The sequence below is a fragment of the Myiozetetes cayanensis genome, unplaced genomic scaffold (assembly GCF_022539395.1).
Source record: "Myiozetetes cayanensis isolate MyiCay16 unplaced genomic scaffold, myiCay2020 scf12, whole genome shotgun sequence".
In the NCBI taxonomy this organism is placed as follows: Eukaryota; Metazoa; Chordata; class Aves; order Passeriformes; family Tyrannidae; genus Myiozetetes; species Myiozetetes cayanensis.
The window spans coordinates 4,251,652-4,276,784 of NW_026086826.1; the positions used below are offsets into that span (position 1 = coordinate 4,251,652).

Consider the following 25,133-nt stretch of genomic DNA (forward strand, 5'->3'; position numbering starts at 1 on the left):
AAACATGAAAATGCTCAAGGATATATGAAATATCAGATCCTTAAATTTATGATGCATACATTAATGATATTCTTGCTCACATGGAACTTTCAGAACATTTTAAGGACTAAGTCCTTTAAACCAAGAGAAATCAGCACATTTTAACTAGTTTAGGTCCCAAGACTTTGCTGCTCTTTCTTTAGGTGCTCTGATGCAAATTACATCAGTGAACAGAAAGCCTCCAAAGGCTTCAGCTGGCAATGCACCCATCTTCCCTGCCTACAGATTTCAACTTTTATTACATCCATTCTGACACCACAATACCACGAGGCAGAGAAAACACAAGGGGTTTTAGCCCAAGCCACATATGCCTTAAACAAGGACCCTGATCACTACATTATCTTTACTCTTGCATTCATTTATACATTGCAATGAATCAAGAAAAAACTCTCCTAAATGACAAACATCAACGTAGACAGTCTATTGTACAATGGGATTATAACCCTGTTAATTCAATTTTGACTACAAGAAGATAATTTTATTTTTCAATAAAGTATTTGGGAAAAAAACAAATCAACAGTTTTTACAGTTGGTGCGCAGTCTTAAAAGAGCTTTATTGTTGTTGTTCCATTATTTTAACAATCTCCATTTAGTTACTGAATTGTGGATTATTTAAAGTAGTACTTGGGAAAATCATGTGGAAAATGAACTCAAACTTGGCATGTGTAAGAGGAAGTGCTAAACTTCAGAGGAAGGACTGGGAGAACTAACACACCGAGCTTGGCTAGAGGAACTCAACAAACAATAACCCACAAAGAAAGAGGAGTTATTTAGAATGGAAGACAGCAAAACTAGGAACTAACTGAACTAACAGGTTAAATTACAAAAGGAAAGTACTAGAATGAGCATCGTGAAAATTATTTTGGTTGGCAAAATCTCTAGCGAAGGGGGGAACCTTACACAGCTCAAACTTTTAGAAACATCCAGTTCAAAAACCACCCAGGCTCTTGTTCAGGTCAACAATAGCGAAGCAAACCTAAGGACCAAAGCAGTCTTTCCAGCCTCTGAATCTGAAGGGAAGGTTCGGATGTGATTGCCAGCTCAGCCCTGTGAACAAATACAGGGTGTTCCTTTTTCCCTGACAAACTTTTCCTTCAGCCCTCAACGGCAGGTTGTGCCACATCCTTCATCCTGCAGCGGGATGACCCAGCCCACCCCAGGCTCTGAAATTCGGCTTTTATTTTATATGACAGGCAAGGAAAAGCTCTGAGTCTTCAGCCTCTCCTCCCTCTCGAAAAATAAGATTATAATCACCTTCAGATAGCTGCATTTCAGGAACTAACGAAGCAAAACACTTCGTTCTTTAATCACCGAGTTTCTCCCTGCTAACCACTTACAGGCGTGCTCTGCCCTGGCCGCCCCGGCCCCGCGCTCCCACACACGTGTGGCTGTGCAGATGGGCAGTTTACTAGCTCACAATGTTTGCCTGCAGCTGTGCCATTCAGCAATGATTTCCTGCTTGGGTTTTATACTTCATCCAAAACCGACAATCCTCTGTTTCCCTCAGAGGCTGGCTATGGCATTTATAAGATATATTACCTATAAAATACCCAAGTATTTGGCAGTCTTAAATAGTCTGATGCAGAGGACAACACAACACGGTAGGAAATGAAAGCGGTGGAAAGGGGGAAAGACAAAGTTTTGCCTGGTTTTTGAAGGTTTAATCTTTCTTGGCCAAACTCCTGAAGCTTTCCTGCAATTCTCTGAAGTGCTAGCCACATTCCTTTGCCAAAGGTGGAGCAAATCTCCAGGTCATCCATAAGATGTGGCTCAGAAACACACCCTTCTTACTGGAAAAGGAAAAACAGGAAGGTTCGCCTTTGCTTGCTGTTTAAGCAATTTATATGCAACATTAAAGGAATTTGCCTTTGGAAAATATTAAAAATACACAGTAAGGCCCTCTGTGAGAAAAATTTGGGAATTTTTTGTAACAGATCTTGCAAATGTAGATATATGAAGTGATACAGTGACACTATTATCTGACTGTCAACAGTGGGGGAAACCAAACATCTGGCTGTGACTAGGAAAGAAACTGAAATCAAAGGAGGCACAGGACTGAAGACCCTTCATCAGGAGAGAAAAAAATTAGCAGAGTTTGGAAGAACCAACTGTAATCTAGATACAGGAGACAACAAACCAAAAAGGTTTCTGGTCTGGTGTGCTCAAAATTCTTACAATCAAATCCTGAACTTCACATACCTATATTAAGAAGAAATAAGCCTAAGCGTGCATAGGCTGAAGAAAGCACTTTTTGTTATTCTCTTCAGGTTTTAAAATTTGGATCCCCTGTTTTCTAAAGCTTGTTGTTTTCTTTAGCACCAAGATGTGGAAATGAAATACCCACTGAGATCAACATAAGGAAAAATCTTGTATAACCAGGAGAAAGAAAGTAGAGGGGTGGGTGGAAGGAGAGGAGGGCACACAAAATTTTGGCAGAAATCCAATTCTAAGCCAACTTGGAGTAAGCATGCTCTTGACACCTCACTGCAAAATCCAGACGGTAGAGAGCATAAACATGAACCTGCCTTTGAGAAACATTGGCCAAAATAAATATGTTTTCATAAAATCTAGCCCAAGCAACAAGCCCTTTTCCATGATCTTTCATTCCCTAAACTCTGATTTTAGAAGTTCTGTTTTCACCCCAAGAGAAAGTTGCAGGTTTTCAGTCAAACCACCAAAGATGGAGAGTGGCATTAAATGGCTGCTTGTAAATGAAGGGAGGGACACGCATTTTATGTGGCTTCTGCTTCCGGAGAACAAGAGGAGATGGCATCAATTTTGAAAGGGGTTGATACCGATCCCATTTTAAGCATGTAAAAAGAAGTATCTCTGGGGTGGAATCTGCCATTCACCCAGCAGGTCACAGACAGGGAGGGGGTGTTGGCATAACTGGGGGAAACGAAGACAACTGGGCAGTTGAAATTCATGGTGCAAGTGCAAGAAAAAGCTGGGAGTTCAAGAGAAGATTTTCTTAAAAGCAAAAGAACCTTCTGGAAAAGTCTATATTAAATGTACCTAAGAGCTCAGAGCACACATCAGTCACTTGCAGTCAGCTGTGCAGACTGTAGACTCGGACCCAGGCATTACAAACCTAGAATATTCAAGGTTGATTTTATTTAAAACCTAAAACATTAAGGTACAAAAATGGATACATGGACAGACAACTATAATTTTACCAAGTACTGTTATTAACAGAGAGACATAACTAAACCTTTAGAACCCCTTTACCCCTGGTCTTTGTGCACTGCTATGTATTCCCAGTGTTTCTGGGGTTTTTACATCTCAGCAAAGGCAGAGATAAGGTTCATGCTAAATTAAAAAGTTTTACTTGTGAAGAACATTAGGTGAAAACACCCTAAATCTTTAAGTTTCATATTTAAACACAGCTATGCTGAGGCTTTCAGTGACTTTTAACCATAAATAAACTTACAACAGTCTGCGATATGGCAGAATTAAGTTTGTATCTATGTATATTATATTATATTACATTACATTATGGCCCACAGAGGGCCAACTTTTACTTGTTGCTGAAATGCAACCGCCTCTGGGATGAAGGGAAGCTTATTGAAACTTCAGCAAGAAATGAAGAACAATGTAGCCAACTGAAACTCAAGAAGAGTTTGGGGGGAAAAAACCTGATGTTGACCACTTAAAAAAAGAAAAAAAAGTATTTCACAATTATGCTTCAATGGGCTGTGATTTCTGCTCTTAGACATATGTATTACTGCAGACTCTGTCATATGACATGGAAAATAATGGTTCTGACCAAACCTGGTAAAGAAAAAACTCTTGTAAAGTATTATATAATAATAGAAGAGTCTATTTAAGTCTAACTTTAGGTGAGCTTGCACAAATCTAGGTACCAGTAAATGCTGTTTGGCTTGACCCACAGCAGGAAAGGGAGCATCCACAGCTTTTACTTCCTGCAGCTAGTTCTCACCAGCTTTGGGCACCCTGAACACAAGTGTCAGTTCCATTTACCGGCTGTCATTCATTTTCATTTTCCATGTTTAATGTTAAACACCATAAAATAGTATTAATGAGTATTAGCATTTTAATATCCTCCCTGTTTTATTAATCTGTGATGAAGCATGAAATCTAGCCCTGCTGCCAGCACCCACCTGTGAAATCTGCTGTTACCCTCCGTGGGGAGCTGCAGGGGGCCTCCCTTGCTGCCATCGTCAGCACAATCAGCTACACCTACAGGTGCAGAGTGTGTTTGTGATTCTACACCACAAACAAGCAGATCATTAGCCTTTTCATACCTACTTATGCCTTTTTTTTTTTATTTTATTTTTTAACAGGAAAATGTTACCTCTTGTACAACTATGCAAGCATACGCTGGGTTGGGTTCTGATCTTAGCTCCATGGCCTTCAACAGAGATTGTTCAGATCACATCAAAAGGAGAACATGAGGCTGGTGCTCATAATTAATGTTAGAAATGTATACATAAATACAACTAAACAAATCCTAAGGCAAATTACAGTTTTGGCCAGAAAGAAGTTGCATGTTTATGCAGAACAATAAAGATGTAAGAAAAAGGGAGGGAGGAATTAAAAAAAAAAAAAAAAAAAAAAAGAGGGTGTGTTGGAAGAAAGAGAAAAGTTAATTCTGAACCCTGTAGGTACATAGTTCATGGTTCTCATCGCTTAAAGGATAAAGCCAAATAACATTTAAAAATTCCATGTAAGCTGGGAGCTCTCTTGTTGAATCTCAACGTTATTTTCTCCTGATCCTTTGATGGAGATTAAAAATTTCCATGTGAATACAAAGAAAGAAACAACAGTTACTCTGAGATTTTTTTTTCCCCAAGCATTTAATGCTCCAAACTAGAGCAGCCAGCCACCATTCCCATCTCCTCCCCCCTCCCTAAAGAAAAAAAAAAGTCAACTCACTTTGAAGAAAAGACAAAACAGGGTCAGGGCAAGGGGGATTAGGGAAATGATATTTATATCATGGACCAAATTAAAATGTCAATGCAAGAGGCAGGCAAACAGCCCTTGCCACATATATACACCAGGCATGTTTCCTCAAGGAAACAGGAAAGAGATTTGAAAAGAGTTAATGCAGTCCTGAGTTAATACCACCTGCCTCAGACTCAACACCACTTAAAAGACAGTGTTTGGGTCCATTTCCCACAACGCGGTTTTAACAAGCACAATGGAAAAAGCAATTACAGGCCTTTCCCCCTTCTTCTCACTGATTCACTACTAAAAATGCTGGAATTTCTGAGACATGCTAAGAATGTGGAGAAAGCACAGAAGGGCTACATACAAAAGGAGAAAAAAAATCAAATGATAAACATATAAAATGTATAGGGTGTGCCACATCCCTGCAGAAGGCTAATTCTACCCTTGTATCTTGCAATAATCCTTTTGCCTTTGTTTGGTGTACCCAAGACCAATTATAACACAGGAAAACTCCAAAGTAACCAGACAAGCTAATAAACTACCAGGCAGTTACTTGTGCCTAATTCAATAACCTGCAACACCCATCATACCATCAAACATCTGTTATATCTTGCTATGTTCTATTTGTCCTGTTCTACTCTCAAAATTTCTATCACAAAAAGAGCAAATATATTCCCCCCCCCCCAATTTCATAGTAATTAATTATTTGTCAGTGTCTCCTTTTATTTTTGGAGCTAAAAGCCTACAGAGAAGACAAGGAAACTTTGAGAAATGCTCTACTAAAAGGTAATTCCACATGACTGCAGTTGTGCTTCATCTGTCTTCCCATACTATTTTCCTACTACAACGTTCAAGTCTGACAGCAACACAGCCCCAACACTCATAAGAGCGTGTGTGACTCATTCAAAAGCCATTATTACACAGCAAGCCAGTAAAACTGCACAGCTTTGCTTTGCAGGCTCAGGTTTATGAATGACTTCCCAAAACTGCAGAATCACCACCAAAACCCTGCATTTCGGATGATGGAGGAAAAGCAGAAGACACGCAAGTGGCAGTCACAGACACGGCAACACGGAGAGGATCCAGATCAAAGTATGAAAGGGATGGTATGGATGCAAACCACATGAAAAGCTGTTCTCAAGTTCCACCAAGTCTGGATGCAGTTAAAGGAGCAGGGATCTAACTTCCACTTCTGCCAAAAAGCCCTTTGGGAAACAAGGCAGCTTTCTGAAAAATTGACCACAGAAATTAAGACTCCTCAATTACATACTCAAATCCTTTGAAAGCGTGCACACACTCAGCTCAGGTCATCTAAGTAACCTTAACTCTGCCCTCTTGCCAAACAGCCAGGAACACCCCACAGTTCCCAACTAATACAGCTTTTGCATGGGAATGCCAGCAAGTTTAGACATTTTTAGAACTTCTTTCTGACCAAAAAGTCTCTGAGGCCGTCGGAGGCCACCCAGGGTGTTTGGCAGGTTGTGCAGGCTGCTGAGGAATGGATCTCATTCATTCCCAGACAGCATCCCATTCTTCTAAAACAAGCGCACCTGCAACAAACGTGATTCCTTGCCAGAACTCATCTCTCCCCATTCTCTCCCACCTCCGCCTTTGCAGCCATCTGTGTCTGAGTTACCAACTTTTTTCTAAGTGCCTTAGAAATCAGGCTCCTTTTCTGAAAGAGGAACAGAGGCATTCTGACAACATGCCTAAACAAACACACGTATATGATGCATTCGTTGACGTGAATCCATAAACCGATGAACTACGTAAACTTAAGGTGAGCAATTATATATTTAGATAAATTGACAAACATTTCAGACTTGTCTGTATAAGACATGTAAGAAAATACAGACATGGCTGCAGCTTCACATGGGCAACCTCTTCCACCCCACTCCACTGAGACTGCATTAAAGGCACTGTAGACGTCCAAGTCACTTTGATGTTTCTCTGTGCAGATACTGCATTTGGGGGTCTGCAATCAAATGGACCTGTTCTTGGTTTGATTTAACTTCTTCTGGGAGATAAACAGGAAGCTCTGGTGTGTAATTCAGTCCTGCCTCCACCTGTACAAGTACCATTTCTACACCCTTCTCCACAGCAATCATTCTACCTTAATAAATTCCTATCCTCTCCAGTGATTACCAATCCTTGCTCCACCTCTCCCTGTAGGACAACTCTCCTGTTCTCTTTACTGTGGCATTTGCAACATGATCTTCTGTCTGTGATAAGACCAAACTTTTTTTGGTCTTTACTTTATCCTTTCTTGAAGAACTTTAAGAGAAAGTTTTTTGGTCAATGAATCCCATCTCCTCTTTTTCACAAGCCTGCTTTTATTCATAATGTTCTTTCCAGGTGGTATTAATCCATAAAAGTTTGGTGTAAAATGGTGTGTGGGCTATAGTCCATCTCTGTATCTTTGATTTAGGGAAATGTCCTGCCTTCTCCCCATTCAAGTCTTGAACTTCTTCAAAATCAGTAACTTTGCTAGACAGTGCTCAGCATTTCCCACAGACTATTTAAAATGTTATACTCCCTTTTTTGGTTTTTCACTTAAAGAAATTTGCAATTGCTCTTCTTTGATTCAAGACTGTTCTAAGATCAGCCCTTACCTCACACTCTAGCTACTTACCACATTCAAAATGGAACTCAGAATACCACTACTGACTGAATGATGGTTTACTGACTCAAAGAAGGTAGTTCTTAGCTACTCCATTCATTCAGGTATGCCCTATCATCATTGGTGGCATTTACTCTCCCTTCTAACTTCATATAGAAGTTAAAATACCATGATAATTCAATGTAACAGACATCTTTATTATTGTTCATGTTTCATTTGACTGGCTAAGGCACAATGAAACTTAACACTGAACCAACACCTAGAATAAAAAACCTATGAGAGATGTGAAACACTAGGAAAACAGTTCTTGTTTTCTCTCTTTACCAAAAATTCCACCTGGCAGTAAAAGGGGACTCAGCATTTCAGAAGGATGAGTCAGTGACTGAGGTGATGTGGAAGAAGAAATATTTAGAAGTAGAACAGAGAGGGGAAGAAAGGAAAAGATTATCTTAAAAATTCTTGAAAATGGTACATTCAGATCACCTGAATAGAAAATACAGGGATATAATATTTTCCACTGCAAGAGAACTTTCTGTGATATCACAGTATTGTATCCTCACAGGGAGATGTCCAGCAAGGTAAGACAGTAACTTCACCCAAAGTATTATCTTACATGAAAGAAGTGCTAGGTGGAGAAAATGTACTGTACCAATAAAAGAAGGCATAGGGTGATACTGTCCAAGTGGTGATCATTAAAGGGGAAAAAAAAGGAGGAAAAAAGGGCACAAAGATGGGTCAAAGATTCATCATTTCTCCTTGGTTCCAAACCAACATCTTGTAAGAAGGTAAAAGTCAACTTGGCTGAAGGCTACCCAAGGAAACCGAAACTGCATCAAACAGTGGAAAAAATAGTTAACAATTTTTAATGTTTATTATCAGATCAGAACAAGCCCAGCTGAGGCCACCAAGAGGGCCAGGAGCACATGATGCAGGAGGAGAAGCAAGGGGAGCTGGGTTTGTTCAGTCCAGAGATGGGAAGGCTGCAGGGGAATCTGATTACAGTTTTCCACTACCACAAGTGAAGTGATATAGAAGACAGCCCGACTTTTCCAAGAGGTGCACCGTAAAAGGGCAAGAGGCAACAAATGCAAGCTGCAACAAGGGAAATTCCAGTTGGGACATAAGGAAAACAACTTTTCAGTGAGTGGTACAGTCCTGGGACAAGGCCCAGCCTTCATCCTCAGAGATTTTCAAAACTCAACTGCAAAAAAAAAAACCCTGAGCAACACAAAAGTTAGACTTACTTGAGCAGGAGGCTGGACTAGAGACTGCTTGCTATACATCTCTCCCAATCTAAATATTTCTGTGACTCTGTAACTGAATGACCTTTTTCATGCCCTCCCTAAATTCACTTTTTTAGGGAATCCAAAGGGTTGTTATATGACGTTGTAAACCACAGTTGGAGAACAAAATTAACACATTTTTAACATTTACTTCAGAAAAACATTTTCATTAGGAGCAGCTTGCATGCACAGAATGCTGTGCTGCAAGCAAGTGGGCTTCTACTATCTCAGGCACGTGGCTGCTATGGCGTACCGTGGTCTCACAGAAAGGTTTGCAGTTATTCAGGAAGTTGATCAGCTCCAGTTCAGCACATCCAAAGATATGCCTGCTCCCAGGCAGGTTGCTAACAGGAAAAGGAATTGTATTTCTTACGGAAGGCATTTGCTGAAAATCATAACGTGTTTCAATCTAGTTAGAATCATTAGGGGTTTTTTCCCCGTGAGGTTTCAGGAGTGAGCTTGATTGGTACCATGGAAAGATGATAACAGTAACGATACCCTGGAGGAGGAGGCCATCAACAAATTTCAAATCTTGGCATTTCTGCTGGGGAGCAGGGAAAGCTCCAACAGCTGGATATGTTTGACAAGGAAAGGAAATGGGAAAGATGAATTGCCATTTCACATTCTAATAGACTAAATGCACTAAGAAGGAACTTGGGTTAGGTTAGTTGTTTCCCTTCCCCTCCTCCCCTTTTTCTTCTCCTTGTTTGGAAAGCCACAATCTATTTGCCCTGTCTTCACACAGTATACTTCCTGTAGGAGCTATTTGTTTATTTATCCGTTTTAATCACAAGGAAAGTATTCATTATAAAATCTCTCTTTACAGCAAAGGAGAAACCTTCCAGCCACACGGCTGACACATGTTAACTCGCAGGTATTCACAGAGCAGGTTCTGTTTTAAGCCATCTTTCAGGCAGCCACACAAAGACCACCAAAGCTGGGTGTTCAGCTCTGCCAGACCTCCCCCAGCCAGCAGCCCTTGCCAGGAAACACAGGTGACAGCCTGAATGATAAAAAGGCATTTAGAGGGGAAAAAGAAAAAATGCACTGGTTTAGTCTGGGCAGCACCTTAATATAAACCTGCAGGGGCCTTTGTGTACAGCATAGCACACAGCCATCCAAGCAGGAGCTCCAGAGCCAGTCACTCACACCTCCAGTTTCCAAAGATTTCACACTGCCATGCCATTTATCGGGGAGAAGAAGGGTAGCTCCAGTGCAGCTCTTTTCAGGGCAACAGATCTCAGAAAACAGCACTGAGACAGCAAACCTTCCTCTCCCCTTCTGATGCTGGCCCAGCAAAGGCTTTCTGGACACAGTGGAGGGGAGCTGAGCAGAGCAGTGTGCTCTGGGATTGCAGCTGAAGCAGTTTGGAAAGGCAGAGCTATGACCTCACACAATTTGCTCTTATTTATTTCAGCAGTTCAAAAAAAAAAAAAAAAAAAAAACAACCCAAACCCCAGTGTTTAACTTTGTAAACAAATCATCCTGACTGGCTATAAAGTTTACTGCAAATTTGCTCAGTTCAGAAAAGAGTTTCTCTACTGGCAGATTCTGGCAGGCAGCTCTCCAGAGCTGGAAGAACTGCGGAAGAGCTGATTTGTTTTCTTAGCTGCAGCTCAGCCTCTCACGGGGTGCACCCCAAGAGAAGGGCTCCCCGGGGAAAGTGCATTTCCCTGGGTGGCGAGCAAGATGTGAGCACTCAGCATTCCCAGGACAAGGCGCTGCAAATGCTTAGTCAGATCTTTTGAAGTGATCACAGTGCTGCTGTTTATTATTCTCGCCTTTCCAGTACCACACACTGTCCTGCTGGCCACAGGCAGAGCTGCCCTCTTCCCAAGTGACTGTACCAGGGAAACGGTGGCTTTTTCTACACCCAGCAGTTGAGAAGGACTGGATTCAGGACAAAATGCCAATTCGCAAACCACATCACTAAACACAATAAAATGTTACCTTGCTTTTAGGAAGAGGAAGGGTGGGAAAAAAAAGAGGGAAGGACACCACAAAATCACGTGAAATGTCCAAATGGGTAAGAGCAAGATGCGTGCTGTCAACTTAAGTTTTAGATTTACCGACAAAGTCTTTTGAAATTAAGTCCAAAGATCTTCTTATGTCAGAAAGTGCATGTGCCACCCTGATGAGCAACAGAGAACCCAGAACATCAGAGCAAACACACAGTGGCACCTGCCTTCACCAACTCTGAGACGATCAGCATTCAGGGGTGGTGTAACTGGGGTGCCTACAGATACATTGCCCAGCATTTCCTATTGTTAAGTTTCTGTCTTCATCTGTTTGTAAACTTTGCCAAAGTGTAACTGTTTGGGCTGAAATTACCTATGCCAGGTGTTTGCCTCAAGCTGATTACTTTTTGGATAGCTTCATCAAAAATGTCTCAGCTATTTCCAAGAACAAAGTCGTGGAAAAAACCCTTTGTTTTGACCACGTTAAAATATTTCATCTGCTTTGCTGAAAAGCTTTTGCGCTTCCATGCTTGCAATTTGGTACAGGGTTGTCTTTTCATTGGTGCGTTACATTTATAAACAGAAAATGTGCCCACACTACATCAAGCTAAGTCTGAAAAAACACTGTTTGCACATGCTTGGAAGAGACCTGTTTTGCAGCTAATTTTTTTTACTTCTGAAAGGAATAAGTCCTTCTATATTGGGCATGCTCCATTCTCTCTCTTTTCTGCAGGGTAACTGCAGTGTTCATGCACTACTCCATAAAGAAACAGAGTATGCTCCAGGTCAAGGTTACAAATGCTGAGCTGGATATTCTTTGAAGTTCAGAGCATCCCATCTCTTTCTGGCAGCTGACCTGAAAGTGATAAATCTATGTTGATAACAGCTACTCCATTAGTAAGAGTCACAGTAGCCTTGCTGATTAATTCTAAAAGTGTCATATATAAAAATACATATACACACACTTAAAAGAATATCAAGGTAACAGTTTGGGCACTCAAATTAAGAAAAGCTATAAGCATGTTGCTTATACCTTATTTAAGACCTCATGTGTGCACATTATGACACAACTCTTAAAAACACACCTACTTTTCCTCTCTCCCCAGTCTGAATCTCTTCTTCACCCAATGCAGAGATGGACTATGCCCTGAGGATGAATCACAGTTGTGTAATGAGGCAGAAGAATGACTGGCTCATTTGTTAGAACATGTGTGTTAAATGTAGAAGGTAGAGGGCTGCGAGGGGAGAAAAGAACTGCTAAGATGTAAGGCAAATGAGTGATGCCTGAAGAACTGATTTTTAAAATTTTTTTTGGTAATTCCATTCTGTCAGAGGATATTACAGATACTGTCGAATGCAGGACATAAATCTAATTTCTGTAGGTTGCCACTGATTGTGTACTTTTGATCAGTGTCACCCTGTAACAGCTATCATCAATGGAAAAGATTTTTTTTCAACATGATGAGCTCTCTGTATAACATTAAGGATTGAAAAATGGCATACTTAAAAAGAAGATGCTTCAAACTTCAGCTCTTGTGTACCCTGGTTTCCCCCTTCCAGAAGGGGAAGAACCACTGCTTCGCTAATAGGGGTGCTGGAAAAATAGTTAATGAAGCTTGTGCAGGGCATTACAGTATCACTGATGAGCAACAAGAATCCAAAAGCAAAAGTATTTACCTTATCTTCAGAACAGGGTTTGAACAGTGAGTAAGGCTGTGGCCTTCACCTGAACTACAGAAGTTATATACAATATTGAACAGTATCTCCTTCAGCAAGTATCTCAGGAAACAAATGAAGCAGTGGTCACAGAGGGGAAAAAAAAAAACAAACCCAAACCAACATACAGTCACATAACTGTAGAGTGTACCACAATACAGGGCAGATACAAAAGCAAAAAGTTGCAAGGGGAACATCAGTTGTGGTACTTCCCAACTGCCAAGTGCTTATATTTACAAAGTAAGTATTTTGAAATGTAGCTTTTTGTAGGATCAACCTGTAACTAAGGTTTGATTAGCATATTCCTGACGGGCTCTGCACTGATGAAATTTGAGAAAAGTGATTTTGGGGAGGCAACTTAATAAGTAGGACCATGCACTGCTTTGCTTTAGGTAGCCTTGATCTGGCTTTAGACTTCCTAGTCTACCTCAGTGAGGTGGAATTCTTACACATATTACCAATGTTGTCACCTGTACCTGCACAACTGACTGCGGGCACAATGCCATTCATGCATACACATATTATAAATGAATATTACATATGCTCTTAAGCATATTCATAGGATGTATACAGAGACTTAAACTTCCAAAGCAAGTTTGAAGTTTCCATGTTAAAACTTTACAGGGAAAGGGGTTGCTCTAAATCCGTCTGCCTCCCCTCCCACTCTCCCCTATATGAGTTATTTCAGCAGGCTAGAGCTTTAGAGAGATTGTGGAAAAGCAGAACACAAGCTAGCACGCAATTCCACTTTGATCACATTTCTCCTGGTAGCAGCTCTGCCGGGATTGTTGGCAATCCAACTGTCAGCACGCAGTAAAGGAGTACCAGTGCGCGCCTGTGCAACACGCCGGGCTCACACGGCACAGGCCTAGATCTTGCCCTCCGCTACACACGAAGTTCAGGGGGGAAAGGGAATAAGGACTCTCTTCTTTCCATCTGCCCTGAATGCAGCAGCGAGGCAGGATTCCAACCTAGCACTCAGGAGAGTGCCAAAAAAGGGACTGGCTACTGTGCTGGCTGCCACCCCAGGGCCCCAGGGGTGTGAGGCCCGCCAGCTGTGGGGTGGAGCCGTGCCCCCAGCCAGCTACAGCCTCTGCTTCTGTCTCGCTGCTGGCTCAGCTCGTGGAACGACCGCTTTAAGAAAAGCAATATTGTGCAGTTCATCGTGCAGTGCAGGTGTTCACCTTCAACTATCCCTGCCCTGTGCTGGCAGGGCACCTCCGGCAGCACACACGGCCTGTGCTCGCCCGCCTTCCCACGCCACAAGGCGCGGCACCTACGGAATCCTCGGGCTGGCTTTACTCTGGAACAGGAAACGCTGAGGAAACGAAAGCTCTCACCTAAATACAAGGAGATCAGATTTTTAACTGACTTCCCTCCCGTGCAGAGGTGTGATAGAATTCCACAGACTCTCTACCGAGGCCAACCTCAGCAACTCTGACTTCGCTGATGCAAAAAGGAACTGGGGAAGAACCAAAGGTCTTGGATTAAAAAAAAAAACAACAAAGGACAGGACAGCTACCACAAGCCTAAATTTCAATCGCCCAAACAAGAGCTGCTTTACATTGAGGTCACAGTCCCTGTTCAGTCAGGATGAACACAGTTCAGGGTATGGTCTGTGACTCTTGTGAATTTAGTGGGAACAGACCCAGAAGTCACCAGTGTCAGGTATCCACTGTGGATGCAGGGATGGAGATGTCCATCCAAGGGCAGAGCTCCCAGTGCTCCAAACTGGCAACCCTGTGCACAGGCTGCCAATGCACTGCAGCTGATCAACCCACCCTGGTGACACAGAAGTGTGGAAAGAAGGGAAGGAACAAATTCCAGCTGAAGGAAATAAACTGCTGTAGGCATGAATTTCTTCAGCTGTTGCCCAAGCCACTGTTGGAACCATGAGCGTTTGACCTTGGTAGATTTGGAGAGGGTAGGACCCTGGCACACTCGATTTCACCAGGATCAGTGCTGAACTGCTGGATGAATAATAGATGGAGACTTAACTGACAAAAAGCATTTTTTCCTCCTAGGAGAGGAAAGAAAAAAAGTTTCATTCCTGAAAAATAAATTCCCCAGGTTTAAATAACATTAGGGGCATCGTATTTTTTGTCTGGACATAACATATTTGAGGAGGTTCTAATAAACAAAACATTTCCTCTGACTTTTACTCAATGGCACTAGAAAGCTCTGCCTTTTAGAAGTTTGATTTGCTATACTGCAATAAAACTTCAGGCAGGATAATCTACTATTCAGGCCTTTAAAAATAGTTCATAAAAATGTATGAAAGGACTACAAATTGAGTTACAGGCTACCAAACAGTATTTTGATCTCTCCTAACATCGCTCATCACAGAATCTCACTGCTGCCAAACAAATACTGATTATTCTCCAAACAAGCCCACCCAGAAGAGGAAATAAGTGCACAGAAAAATTAGGGTATCTGTCTAGTACCACAAAGAAAGACAGTGGCCAAGCCAATGAAGAAAACCTTGGCATCACTTCATCTTGGAGCTGAGTATTCAGCCTTTTTCCAAAGCTGTCACACAACAAATACAAATACAATGCATGTATTAATCTGACTGCAATTTACCCTTACAGGTGCAGCTATACACAAACTACATCCACCCAGGCAGAGCTTGATGGAACACTCTGCAGCTAAGCTGGGACTCACTGAAGAAGAAACAGATCCCACACAGATAACCACATGCGTTTTCATGTAATGCTTTGACCTGGAAGTAATCATAATTTTCCTCTGCAAAAGCCAGTTGTAGCATCTGAATTTTTTACTGCTGGCCAACACCTTTTCAGCTTTTGTACGTCAAAAAAACATTTGAAAAAATGTAAATCCTTCACTGAGCTACAAACAATGAAAAAAGGTGTTCTGCCTGCCATCAAACCCCGCTGTTAAAATATTAACACAATGTAAATATTGTAATATTGAGGAAGTACACTGTGTCAGTACTTCCTGGCACTGTACAAGAGCTTCACTGTTCACTTCAGTCCCTGCTGTTAGTTTTAAACTCACACAACTTAAACAAGGCATCTGAGCTTCTCCAGTCCTGGTGAGGAATTTCAGAGAGGCAAAATTCTTACTGTAGGTTCTCTCTAGACTGAAAACCAAAGTATTAAAAAGAATCCTTAAACAGAAACAATTATGTAGATGTCAGTACTTCTGAGGCAAAAATGATGCACAGGGTCTTTCAAAAGCCTTGGCATATTACTGCCAAACGTGGAAAGATCACTGAGTATGCACTGTCCTCTCCTTCCTCAGAGAAGAAAAACAAGCTGCAAATGCCCTCTGATGCCAGAAGTCTGAAAGCCCAAGTTATTCCTCATGGCAAAAGTCCCATTCCCCAGATTTGCCAGTTAAGCACATTACTTGCAATTGACTCTCTCAATCGACTGAATAAGCAGCATTTGTGCAATAAAAGGAACGAAGCAGATACCTGCCATTAGCAAGCCAGATGTTGCTATCAGGTCTTAAGAAATGCTGCCTAGCTGCTGTAATTATCTGTTTGCCATGGAAGTGTCACAGAAAAGCAGCACAGCCTCAAAAAAATAGTGAAGAAAGAATATGACCTCACTATAAAAAAATCCCAAGCAAACAACCCCAATTAGACTTATTCTTTGGGCAACTGGGGGAAACTGGAAGAGTTAAGAGCAGGATTTCACTCTGCTGGTTTTGGTTAATACAAGGTAAAATCCTGACTGACAAAGTCAAAGATCTCACCAGTTTCAACTGAAAGCCTTGAAATCTGAAGTTACCACAATTACTCAGATATACCTGACAAACATCATCCTCGTCCCACAGATCTAAATTCAAAACAGAATGAACTGCCAGGGAAAAACAACTGAATGTCTGAAATGCCTAATATTCCAGAGATGTCTAATCCCAGCAAAACTAGATGGCTAGGATTTCAAGAAATGAGTCCTACATATTGTATGACAAAGGAAAGTGTAAGTGCTGCTTCACGCTACCATAGGAAACACAGGAATTCCAAACCGTCACCAGCTTTCCCAAATATGCAGAATAAATGGTTTATTCCAGGTTTAAAGCATCTGCTGCTCCTGAAGCTTTCTCACCTTTCCTACGTGTTTCTGTGCACAAATGTGAACTAAAATAACTTGTACAATGTCCTTGTGTACCAGTCAAAGTATTGGATAAGCCTTAAACCCACAGACCCTTACTCTGGAAGAGCTCTTTCAGTCATGTATCCAGCTGCATCACGAGATTTGTGTATGGTCAAGACTAACATAAATCTCCCACCCTCGATGTTTTTTCACACGTCAGTTTATCTGCTAAGAAAATGCACTATGAACACAACACTTAGCCCCTGTATCTTTCATCTTACTTAAAAGGGGAGAAAACTCTTGAGAACTCAGGGAGCATTCAGTACATATAATAGGCATGAGAGGGCTATAAAAAGTCCAGGAACAGGACATTATTCCAAAACTGAACTACTTACTGTGAGGGGGGTTGTTCGTTTGTTTGTTTTTTAAAGATAAACAGGGTTTTTTTTGCCTGTTTCATGAAATATTATAGCTAAGATCCTTCTCCACTTCCATAAATGGATGTTTTTCTTACTCTCCGTGGGTGGTCTCAGAGTTTTGACAGAGGAACATCACAAGCTAAAAACATAGGATGCTACAGAGATAGCCCACCTGCAGCGGTGGTGGATGTGAAGGGGCAGAGAGAAGGTGATGCAAAGGCCAAAACAGACTGCGGTGGGGGAAATCAAAGGTCAGAAATGTATTCACAGGGCTAACAATGGGGGAGCCCTGGTAAAATGAGCAGCCAAAAAGCACAGATAGATTAGAAAAAGAAGGGACGCAGAAAAAAGACAAAAATGTTAGTGTTCACTTATGCTGTTATTTTTTTTTTTTTTAGAAGAAGATCTGAATAAGAAACTCAGCCATAGTGCTTGGCATTCCTTTTAGTGTAGTTAAAGCATTTTGGAAACCAGTTTCTTTTATATTTCAATTTTATGTTAGCTAATTTAGGAAAAAAATCTTCCTTTAAAAGTTCTGGTATAAACCTAATGTCAGTGCAAACACCTGTCACTACTTTGTTTCTTACCTGTTTTCTACCAGAAAGTCTACCACATATTTCTTCAGACAGTAGAGATGGGCATCCATCAGCCCTGTCCTGATGTGCATTCTGGGGTGCCTGGAAAAGAATAAAAAAGGGAAAATCATGGAGCTTTGCATGGCCACTTACAAGAGCTTGACTTTGCAATGAGGTCAGGAGACAGTGAAAAGCATGCAAAGGTCTGTTCCTTTCCATCTGCTGCTGGATTGACAGAGCAGAACAGTGCAGGCTGCCATTATTGGGCTGTGTCTATAAACTTACACCTGCTGGCCCTGGGCTGATTTGCTGTGAAAGAAAACACCTCCTCCAAGGAGTCATTACTCCTGCTGCATCTTCTCATGTAAGTGGAAATTGCACATTACTGGGCAGGAAGCCAAAGTAATGGGCCCAGAGTGCTAAAAGTCACAGTGGGTAATGTCAGGGTACAATAATTCAAAGCTTCTGGCAAAGTGCCTGCCTTAATATGCAAGGCTGGGCATGTTCTGCTAGCAAACACAACAACACTACTGTATTTTCTCCAACACTTCCTGGAGGGAAATAAAGGAAGGAGATAGGGTCTGCTCACCTTTCCTACACCACACATTACAAATGACTGCCACAGCTCAATTACAAAGGATTTGCTCATCCAGCCCAGTAAGGTGGAAAAGATCAGTAAAACTCCCACTCATCTTAAGGCAAACAGGGAAGTCTTCGCTTTCAGAGCAGTGGCAGGTTAATACTTCAGAACCTCAGGAATCTCCAATAGCTTCAATATTTTAAGAATGAAGTTTAAATCACAGAGACTCACTGATTACTTCTATTGCTTCTCTCTACGCATTCTCTGCTCTTGGATAATGGAAACCCTTTTTGGAATCTGTCTCAAAGCAGCTGGATATTTTATGCCAATATTATTTTCCATTCCACAAACCTGTGGCCTCATTTGAGAGCATTCTGACTGTCTGAACACTCACCACTAGTTCTCAGGACAGGAAAGCCACAAGAATATTTAGCTTCCAGATTAAAAAAGACAAAACACAACAACAGTCGGGGACTACACTGAGCTGTTCAAGACACCTGTAACTGAGCTCCCACTCAGAGGCTATTAAGGAGAGATATTTCAATTCACACCTGAAATTGTCTCTGGTTCCATTTTTCCTCTTTTAACCTCAGCATTTCATAATGAAGTCTGAATGAACGTATCTTAACAGTATATTCTATCCAACTTCGTTTGCTTATTCCAGAACATGCTAAAGTCAGATGTTTGTGATCATGATCACTTTTATTATTTAGTTAGCTCAGCAGAAGGATCACTCACAAATTGGGTATACATATATATATATTTATGTACATTCAGTGTGATAGTATCGGTTTATATATATATTTACATATATAACCAAACACTATCACACCAGATATTTAGTAACACCGAAGCTGTAAGAATATCAGGTGTTCTAGTAAGCCATTTTTCAGTGTATTTCTCAACGAGTGCATTGAACTACCAAAGTATTTAAGTCTTAACATTTTATGACTTAGGTGGCATTTCTCAAGTATGCCATTCAATTCAAGCTAGGCATATTTTGGACTATAACAAAATTCCTCAAGTCCCACTTGCAAAGGAAAGCTCCTACAATAGTAGTACAACTTTGCAGTGAAGTATGTAGTACTAAAAAAATGATATATGCACTTTCAGTAGATTACTTCATTAACAAAACATGAGCTCACCTAGCAATGCTCCAGTACTGATGTTATCAGTGGCCCAGATGTTGCTGTGGAAGTCAGCCCAAATAGCAATGTTCCTTATGCAAAGAGGATAGGGAATCCACTAATTTTAATGAGGTCTTGCAGTTGGAAGTCAGCAGACTCCCTCCTGTTTTGCATCCTGAGAATGGTTTCCACATTTTGGGTATTTATGAGTGGGAGAAATTTCACATCTTCTGTGAGAAGGGCTCCCTTGTATTTATGTAACGAATATAATAGTTTACTGTGGAAATGAACAAATCAATGGAACAAGGCAATAAATACGTAAAAAGATAGAAATGGATGCAATATGACAAGGAGAGGGGAAAACAGGAGGAAAAATCCTCAATTCTTAACTTGAAGATGACAAACAGGACAAAGTTCCTTTAGTGCCAGAATGCCAGTTTTAATCTCTCACTATTCAAGATCTATCCCAACCCTGCCTAAACACCAGGCAGGGGAAGGCTGCAGGGGTTAGGCACCAAGCAAGGGCGTAAAACAGGAACTCCCCAGTGAAAGCTGGTTCTGTTGCTGTGTCTGTGTGCAGTCTCCCCACCTGCAAACTGGAACAAGGCTATTTAGCCACACCACAGGACCCTGAGGATTTGCGGGTTGAAGTTTGTTATCTGCATGCAAGTATTGTACCAAGTTTTTCTGTAGCTAAGCAACTTTGTTATAAAGTTATACACAATCAGTGGAAGTGGACAAACAGTAGCACAGCGCTGTCCTCTAGCTCCTCCATCACACACACAAAAACAACCTCCACAAAAAGCAGCCAGACAACAAGACGTACTGAAATGCCACTCTGAGTTAGCTTTCAATGTAGAATATACTAACAATAACAGAACATCATGCTGGACAAGAGGGAGGTCCCACAATGAAATCCTCTGAAATACAGACCACCTAAGTGATTTGCAACAGAATAGTCCCATAGATTAATATTATAATCACAGCTTCAAAGGTCAAACAGGCAAGTTTGGGCACATGCATAAACAAAGCTGTGATTTCTGTAAACCAGACTCAAGGAGAGAATAGCCACGCTAAACCAGACTGATAAGAGCACTCTATCATAACAAGCCACTAAAGATAATGCTAATTTTCACTGACTAGTACTTAAACCAGTTTATCTTCAGGTAAAAGCAAAGGAGCCAAATAATCTAACAGATAACAGCAAACTCCATCACCATTTCAAATGAGCATCTGGTTACTAATATCGAGAGCCACACTCCCTTCTCATGCCTCTGATCTCCCACTCCATCAGCTAATCTTTACAACATATGAAAAATGAGCCCCCATCGCAAGGAGCAGCCGATACAGAGAGAATCGAATAACAAACAACGCATGGGCTGACACACCTAGACTTGCTGCTCCGGGGGAGATAATACAGAAGGCTGTTAATTATATCATCAAAGCAAGGGAGAAGGTACTAGGAGGGGCTGGCTGCAGATGTTTAAGTGTTAATGAATGCCGGGTTGGGTGGTTCATCAAAAGGAAAAGACTGGATACGTATCTGAGAGGGTCACCCTTGAGATGAAAGTTGTAACAGCCATTGTTGGAGCTCTTTAATGAGCGAGGAATGTCAAATGTGTACCCGCTAAGAATCATACCAATTACTAAATGAACTTTGGTTCAATCTAGCAAATGTAATCAAGCACGAGTCATTAAAATACATGGTAAAGCTCCCATTGGTGCTGCCACTATAGCGTCTATTATTGCCTGTGCTCCCATGCAAGGGAGGGGGCTGCTCCCAGTTGTAAGCTCTGTGTGTTATGTTAAGTGATGGCAGATTTTAGTCCTAATGATGAGGCATGGAGGGCTCCCTGGCAGAAAGTCGACAATGAGGAGCCTACGAGAGATCTGCAGAGAAGTCAGGGAAAGATCGGCAATTAAAAGCACAATTTCAAAGAATGCAATTTAATGTGTAAAATTAGCTTTTATTAGCACATAATTCCACAAAATCCTGACTCGGGATGAGGGTGCATAAAGGTCTGCAACAGTCCTTAGAAAGGTCCGAGCCCGTAATTCCTGACACGCCATTGTGAAATAATAAGCAGTACTAACAGGATTGATGCATGCTTCATACATGGCATTGCTTTGAAAGTGGAGCCCGGGAGCTTTTCTCTCCCTGATAACCTCCCTCAGGATTTCCTCCCTCAGGGAAATCAACCACTGATAGTCAAGCAAACTTCCCTTATTTAAAGGCAAAAACTTGGACAATTGTTTCAACTGTAAACTAATTAAGAGAGATTACCACCAAGAGCTGGAGGTTCCAACCAGCCCTGCACTCCCACTGACAGTGTGATAATGCCAGGCTGGGGTCAAAATCATAAATCTGAAGGGAGCACACACAATGCTTAAAGCCAAAAAGCCTCTCTACTAAGCATGGGATATTGCCACATTAACCTCACCACCTCACAAATAAACTAGCTGAGAAAGAGAAATCCCATGGCCTCTTTCCCTTTAACTTCATACAGCTGTTGACGGAAAATATGAAGGTCTTTAAATAAGCTCAAGGACCTGAGGCTGTCCGTACTCTAATGCTAATCCAAGCAATGACACAATAAAAATCCAATCATACCTGCTATAAACCTGGCTCCTGAACTGATACCTGAATTACATCCACCCTGGGCTCATGGAGTATTAGTTCATCTTCCTCCTCACCCTTCCAAAGTAAATAAATAACAGCACGCTAAGTACAAACTATGCATTCCACACTGGTTTCTTTTCTAATTAATGGCATGTAGCTCACACAGTCCATGCAGCCAAACAGTCTACCACATTCTTCCTATCCCCCATACTATGAACTGTATTCCTGTATGAAGCAGCACTGCCATCCAGTTCAAACACACGGTGCTGACCCCTGCCTGTCTGCACGGACGTGGTGCTCTCGTGTTGATACAAAGCCAGTGTACAGATCAACACGAAGAGAAGTCTCACAGCAAAAGCTGCCAGACCACCTTTAATGTCTCAAGCATTCCTGCTTTTAAAGGAAAAAAAAATAATCCCTAAATCGCATTGCTCATTTACGGGACAGCTCTTGGCTGTAAACTCACTAATAATAAAAGACCACTGTTACACTGGCTCTTCAAAAATCCCAGACACCTTATGACCTTGATTTTTTTTTTTTTTTTTCCAGAGTGCTTCTGGCCAAAAAGATCCCAAAGCACTTAGCCAAATGAATGTCCCCACTGTATCCCGGGCCTCCTTTGCCCACCGGTGAAATGCTGCCACCTCTGGGCTGAACAGCCGCGGTGGTGGCCGCGCTGGCTAGGACCCCCACCCCACACCCAGGGCTGCAGAGGAGCAGAGGTGAATCAGAGGATGCTGCTTCTTGGGTGGAACAACTGTTTCAGCTCTGTCTGTGGGGAGTATCTCAGTGATGGGAGAGCGCTGGCACAGAGAGGAAAGGGACACCCACAGAGAGTTCAGGATGGCACAGGCTGCTATGAGGTGTCTCACGAAGCGCGCCAAGGGTCAGGTGAACTGAGCTTCCCAGCTCAGAGGCATCTCCTCACCGCTTCCCTTCCTCCAGTTTTGTAACAATCTTACTTAAAAAGACAGGAGGGCAAGGTGCACTTTGGTCCTCCCTTGAGGACCTGGCAAGGGAGGACAGGCCGTGGCAGCTCTGGTAACCACCCACCATCCATCCCATCCATCCCCACAGCTGCTGCAGCTAAAGAGACACTGCACCAGGAATGGGAAGTACTTTCCAAAACGAAAATGTTTTATTGATCTAGTGACCTAAGTTGCTTGAAAGCCTTCCGAATAATAAATATTTTTCACTTAAAACCTTCACCACATGCCATTTTTCTTTGTTGTATAATGTTATTAATATACCCACGAGACCATAATACAAACTATGAACCTACTTCTGACAAAAACATGCTGAAAACTTTTTGGTAAAGGAACAAACTTTCATTGAAAGCCAAAGATTAAATCATTTTCCCTAGTATAAAGAGTATAGGTTAGCAGTCAGAACTCAGGATTAATATTTGCTCAAGGTCAGTAATGGTTTACAATAAGCCAGTGTGACCTCCCTGTAGAAAGAGTCGTTTTCTTGGCACCAATGCCGTGCTTTAACGTTAACATCTCTCTTGACTTCGATGCTGAACAGCAAGGGTGCCAGTGGCTGTGCAGCCAGCTCATCCCAGGAGCTCAGAAAAAAATGTTTTCCTTCATCCTGCTTCAGCTTCCCCATGTGAAAAAGAGAACAACAGTAAATCCTCGCCCACCCCAAGTCCGAGGAGCGCTCCCTGAGGGATGCACGGCCACGTCGCTGGATGCACGTGCATCCCCCTGGGAACACACCAGACACAGCTGCTGGTGAAAGCATTTCCCTAAACCTGGTTCTAAGGGTCCTCTCCACCATACTGAGTGGGAACAGCTGTAGGAAATAACACAGGGGCTGGGCTGCCCCACAGCACTGCTGCCCCTTTTCTCTTTCCCTGTCGCTGGAAAAACGGAGCTTGTACAAATATTTTATACCCCACAGACACTTTTATACTAGATTCAAGTCTGCTAGAGTCCCCTGATTGCTCTGGGGAAACTGAGAAAGCAAAAGAGAGAGACCAAAATGATAATAAGCCTGGAGTTTGGTGTGAACAGAAGAGAATACACTGTGAAGGAGGGCGGGGACTGCCAGAGACATTATTAATAGGTTTTACCCTTGAGCTCTGGCAGCTACTTGTTCTATACACAGAGGAAAAGGATTAATCAAGCCTTGCACGTAAAGGTTCTTTCTATGGTCTGCCAAAATATTTAAAGCACTATATACAAAGTGTAAGCCTTATTATTATACACATTCAATGTAATCATCTTATGCTACAGTTAAGGCCAGGATGACAATAAAGTAGATTATTGTGCACTATAACCAATTCAATTCCAACACAACGGGACATGGCTTAGTCACTTAGTTCAGATCTGGTATTTGAGCTTATTTTTCTTATGCTGGGCTAAGCTGTGATTTAAGAGATTTAATCAAGCTTTGGGAAATGCTTTCTTTGCTAAAGAAGGAGAAAGAACTAAAGGTCTGCACCTGGCAACCGTAATCATTTCCAATTTTCAGCTCATTTTGCTTCCTACTTCATGGAAATTCACCTTAGTAAATAATTGTTCCCTAAAATCACCAGGGCTGAAAGGATGACAACACATCAGAGGAACAAGTTTTAAGAAAACAACTGAAGCTGGAGGATTGTACAGAGGCTACTGAAGAACAGCAGCTCCTGCTGATCCCTCCTACGCCAGTTCCCAAAGGGCTAAGCAGCAGACATATGATATATTTTCTTAAATCAAATAATTACAGTAAATGCATGGGAAACAGTGAAACTGAATACTAGGTCAAAGCTGCAGGTCACCAGCAATATATAGCAAGGCTGACACAATTTCTTCATGTCACTGCTCTACACTCAAAGGCAAACAAAACACCAGTTTATTAAAATTAAAAATCCCTCTTTAAACCTGCCACTGTGCATAGGCCATAGTTGAGCACTCTCTTCCCTTTTCTAGGATCTGACAAGCAAATGGGCTCTTCATGATAGAAGGTGCATGTTTGTGAGTCCTTCTTTAGAAGATATTTTCATTCAGAAAAATTAAGTTTCACAGGTTGAAGAACAACCTGACAAGAGCCTGACAGGGGAAGAAGAGGAGAGAAGAGAAGAAAGAAAAGAGCACTATATGTTGTTTGTCAGACAAAGCAGCACCGGGCTCCCACCAGCACCTGAGTCTAAAAAGCAAGAGGACACGAGCTTTGAATCCAAAGATGGTAAAATTTCAAGTGTAATGGTTTAAATTACCAAAATCTACCCAAAT

General features: G+C 41.7%; 1 protein-coding gene across 1 annotated transcript in view; it reads right to left on the reverse strand.

The window, feature by feature from the left end:
* The window catches only part of EIF2B3 (eukaryotic translation initiation factor 2B subunit gamma), a 95,971-nt gene that overhangs the window by 31,450 nt on the left and 39,388 nt on the right, over window positions 1-25,133 (reverse strand). The window contains exon 5 of the mRNA XM_050306911.1: window positions 17,598-17,687. Within this exon, the coding sequence (XP_050162868.1) occupies window positions 17,598-17,687 (90 nt within the window). The remainder of the gene's footprint in view (window positions 1-17,597; window positions 17,688-25,133) is intronic.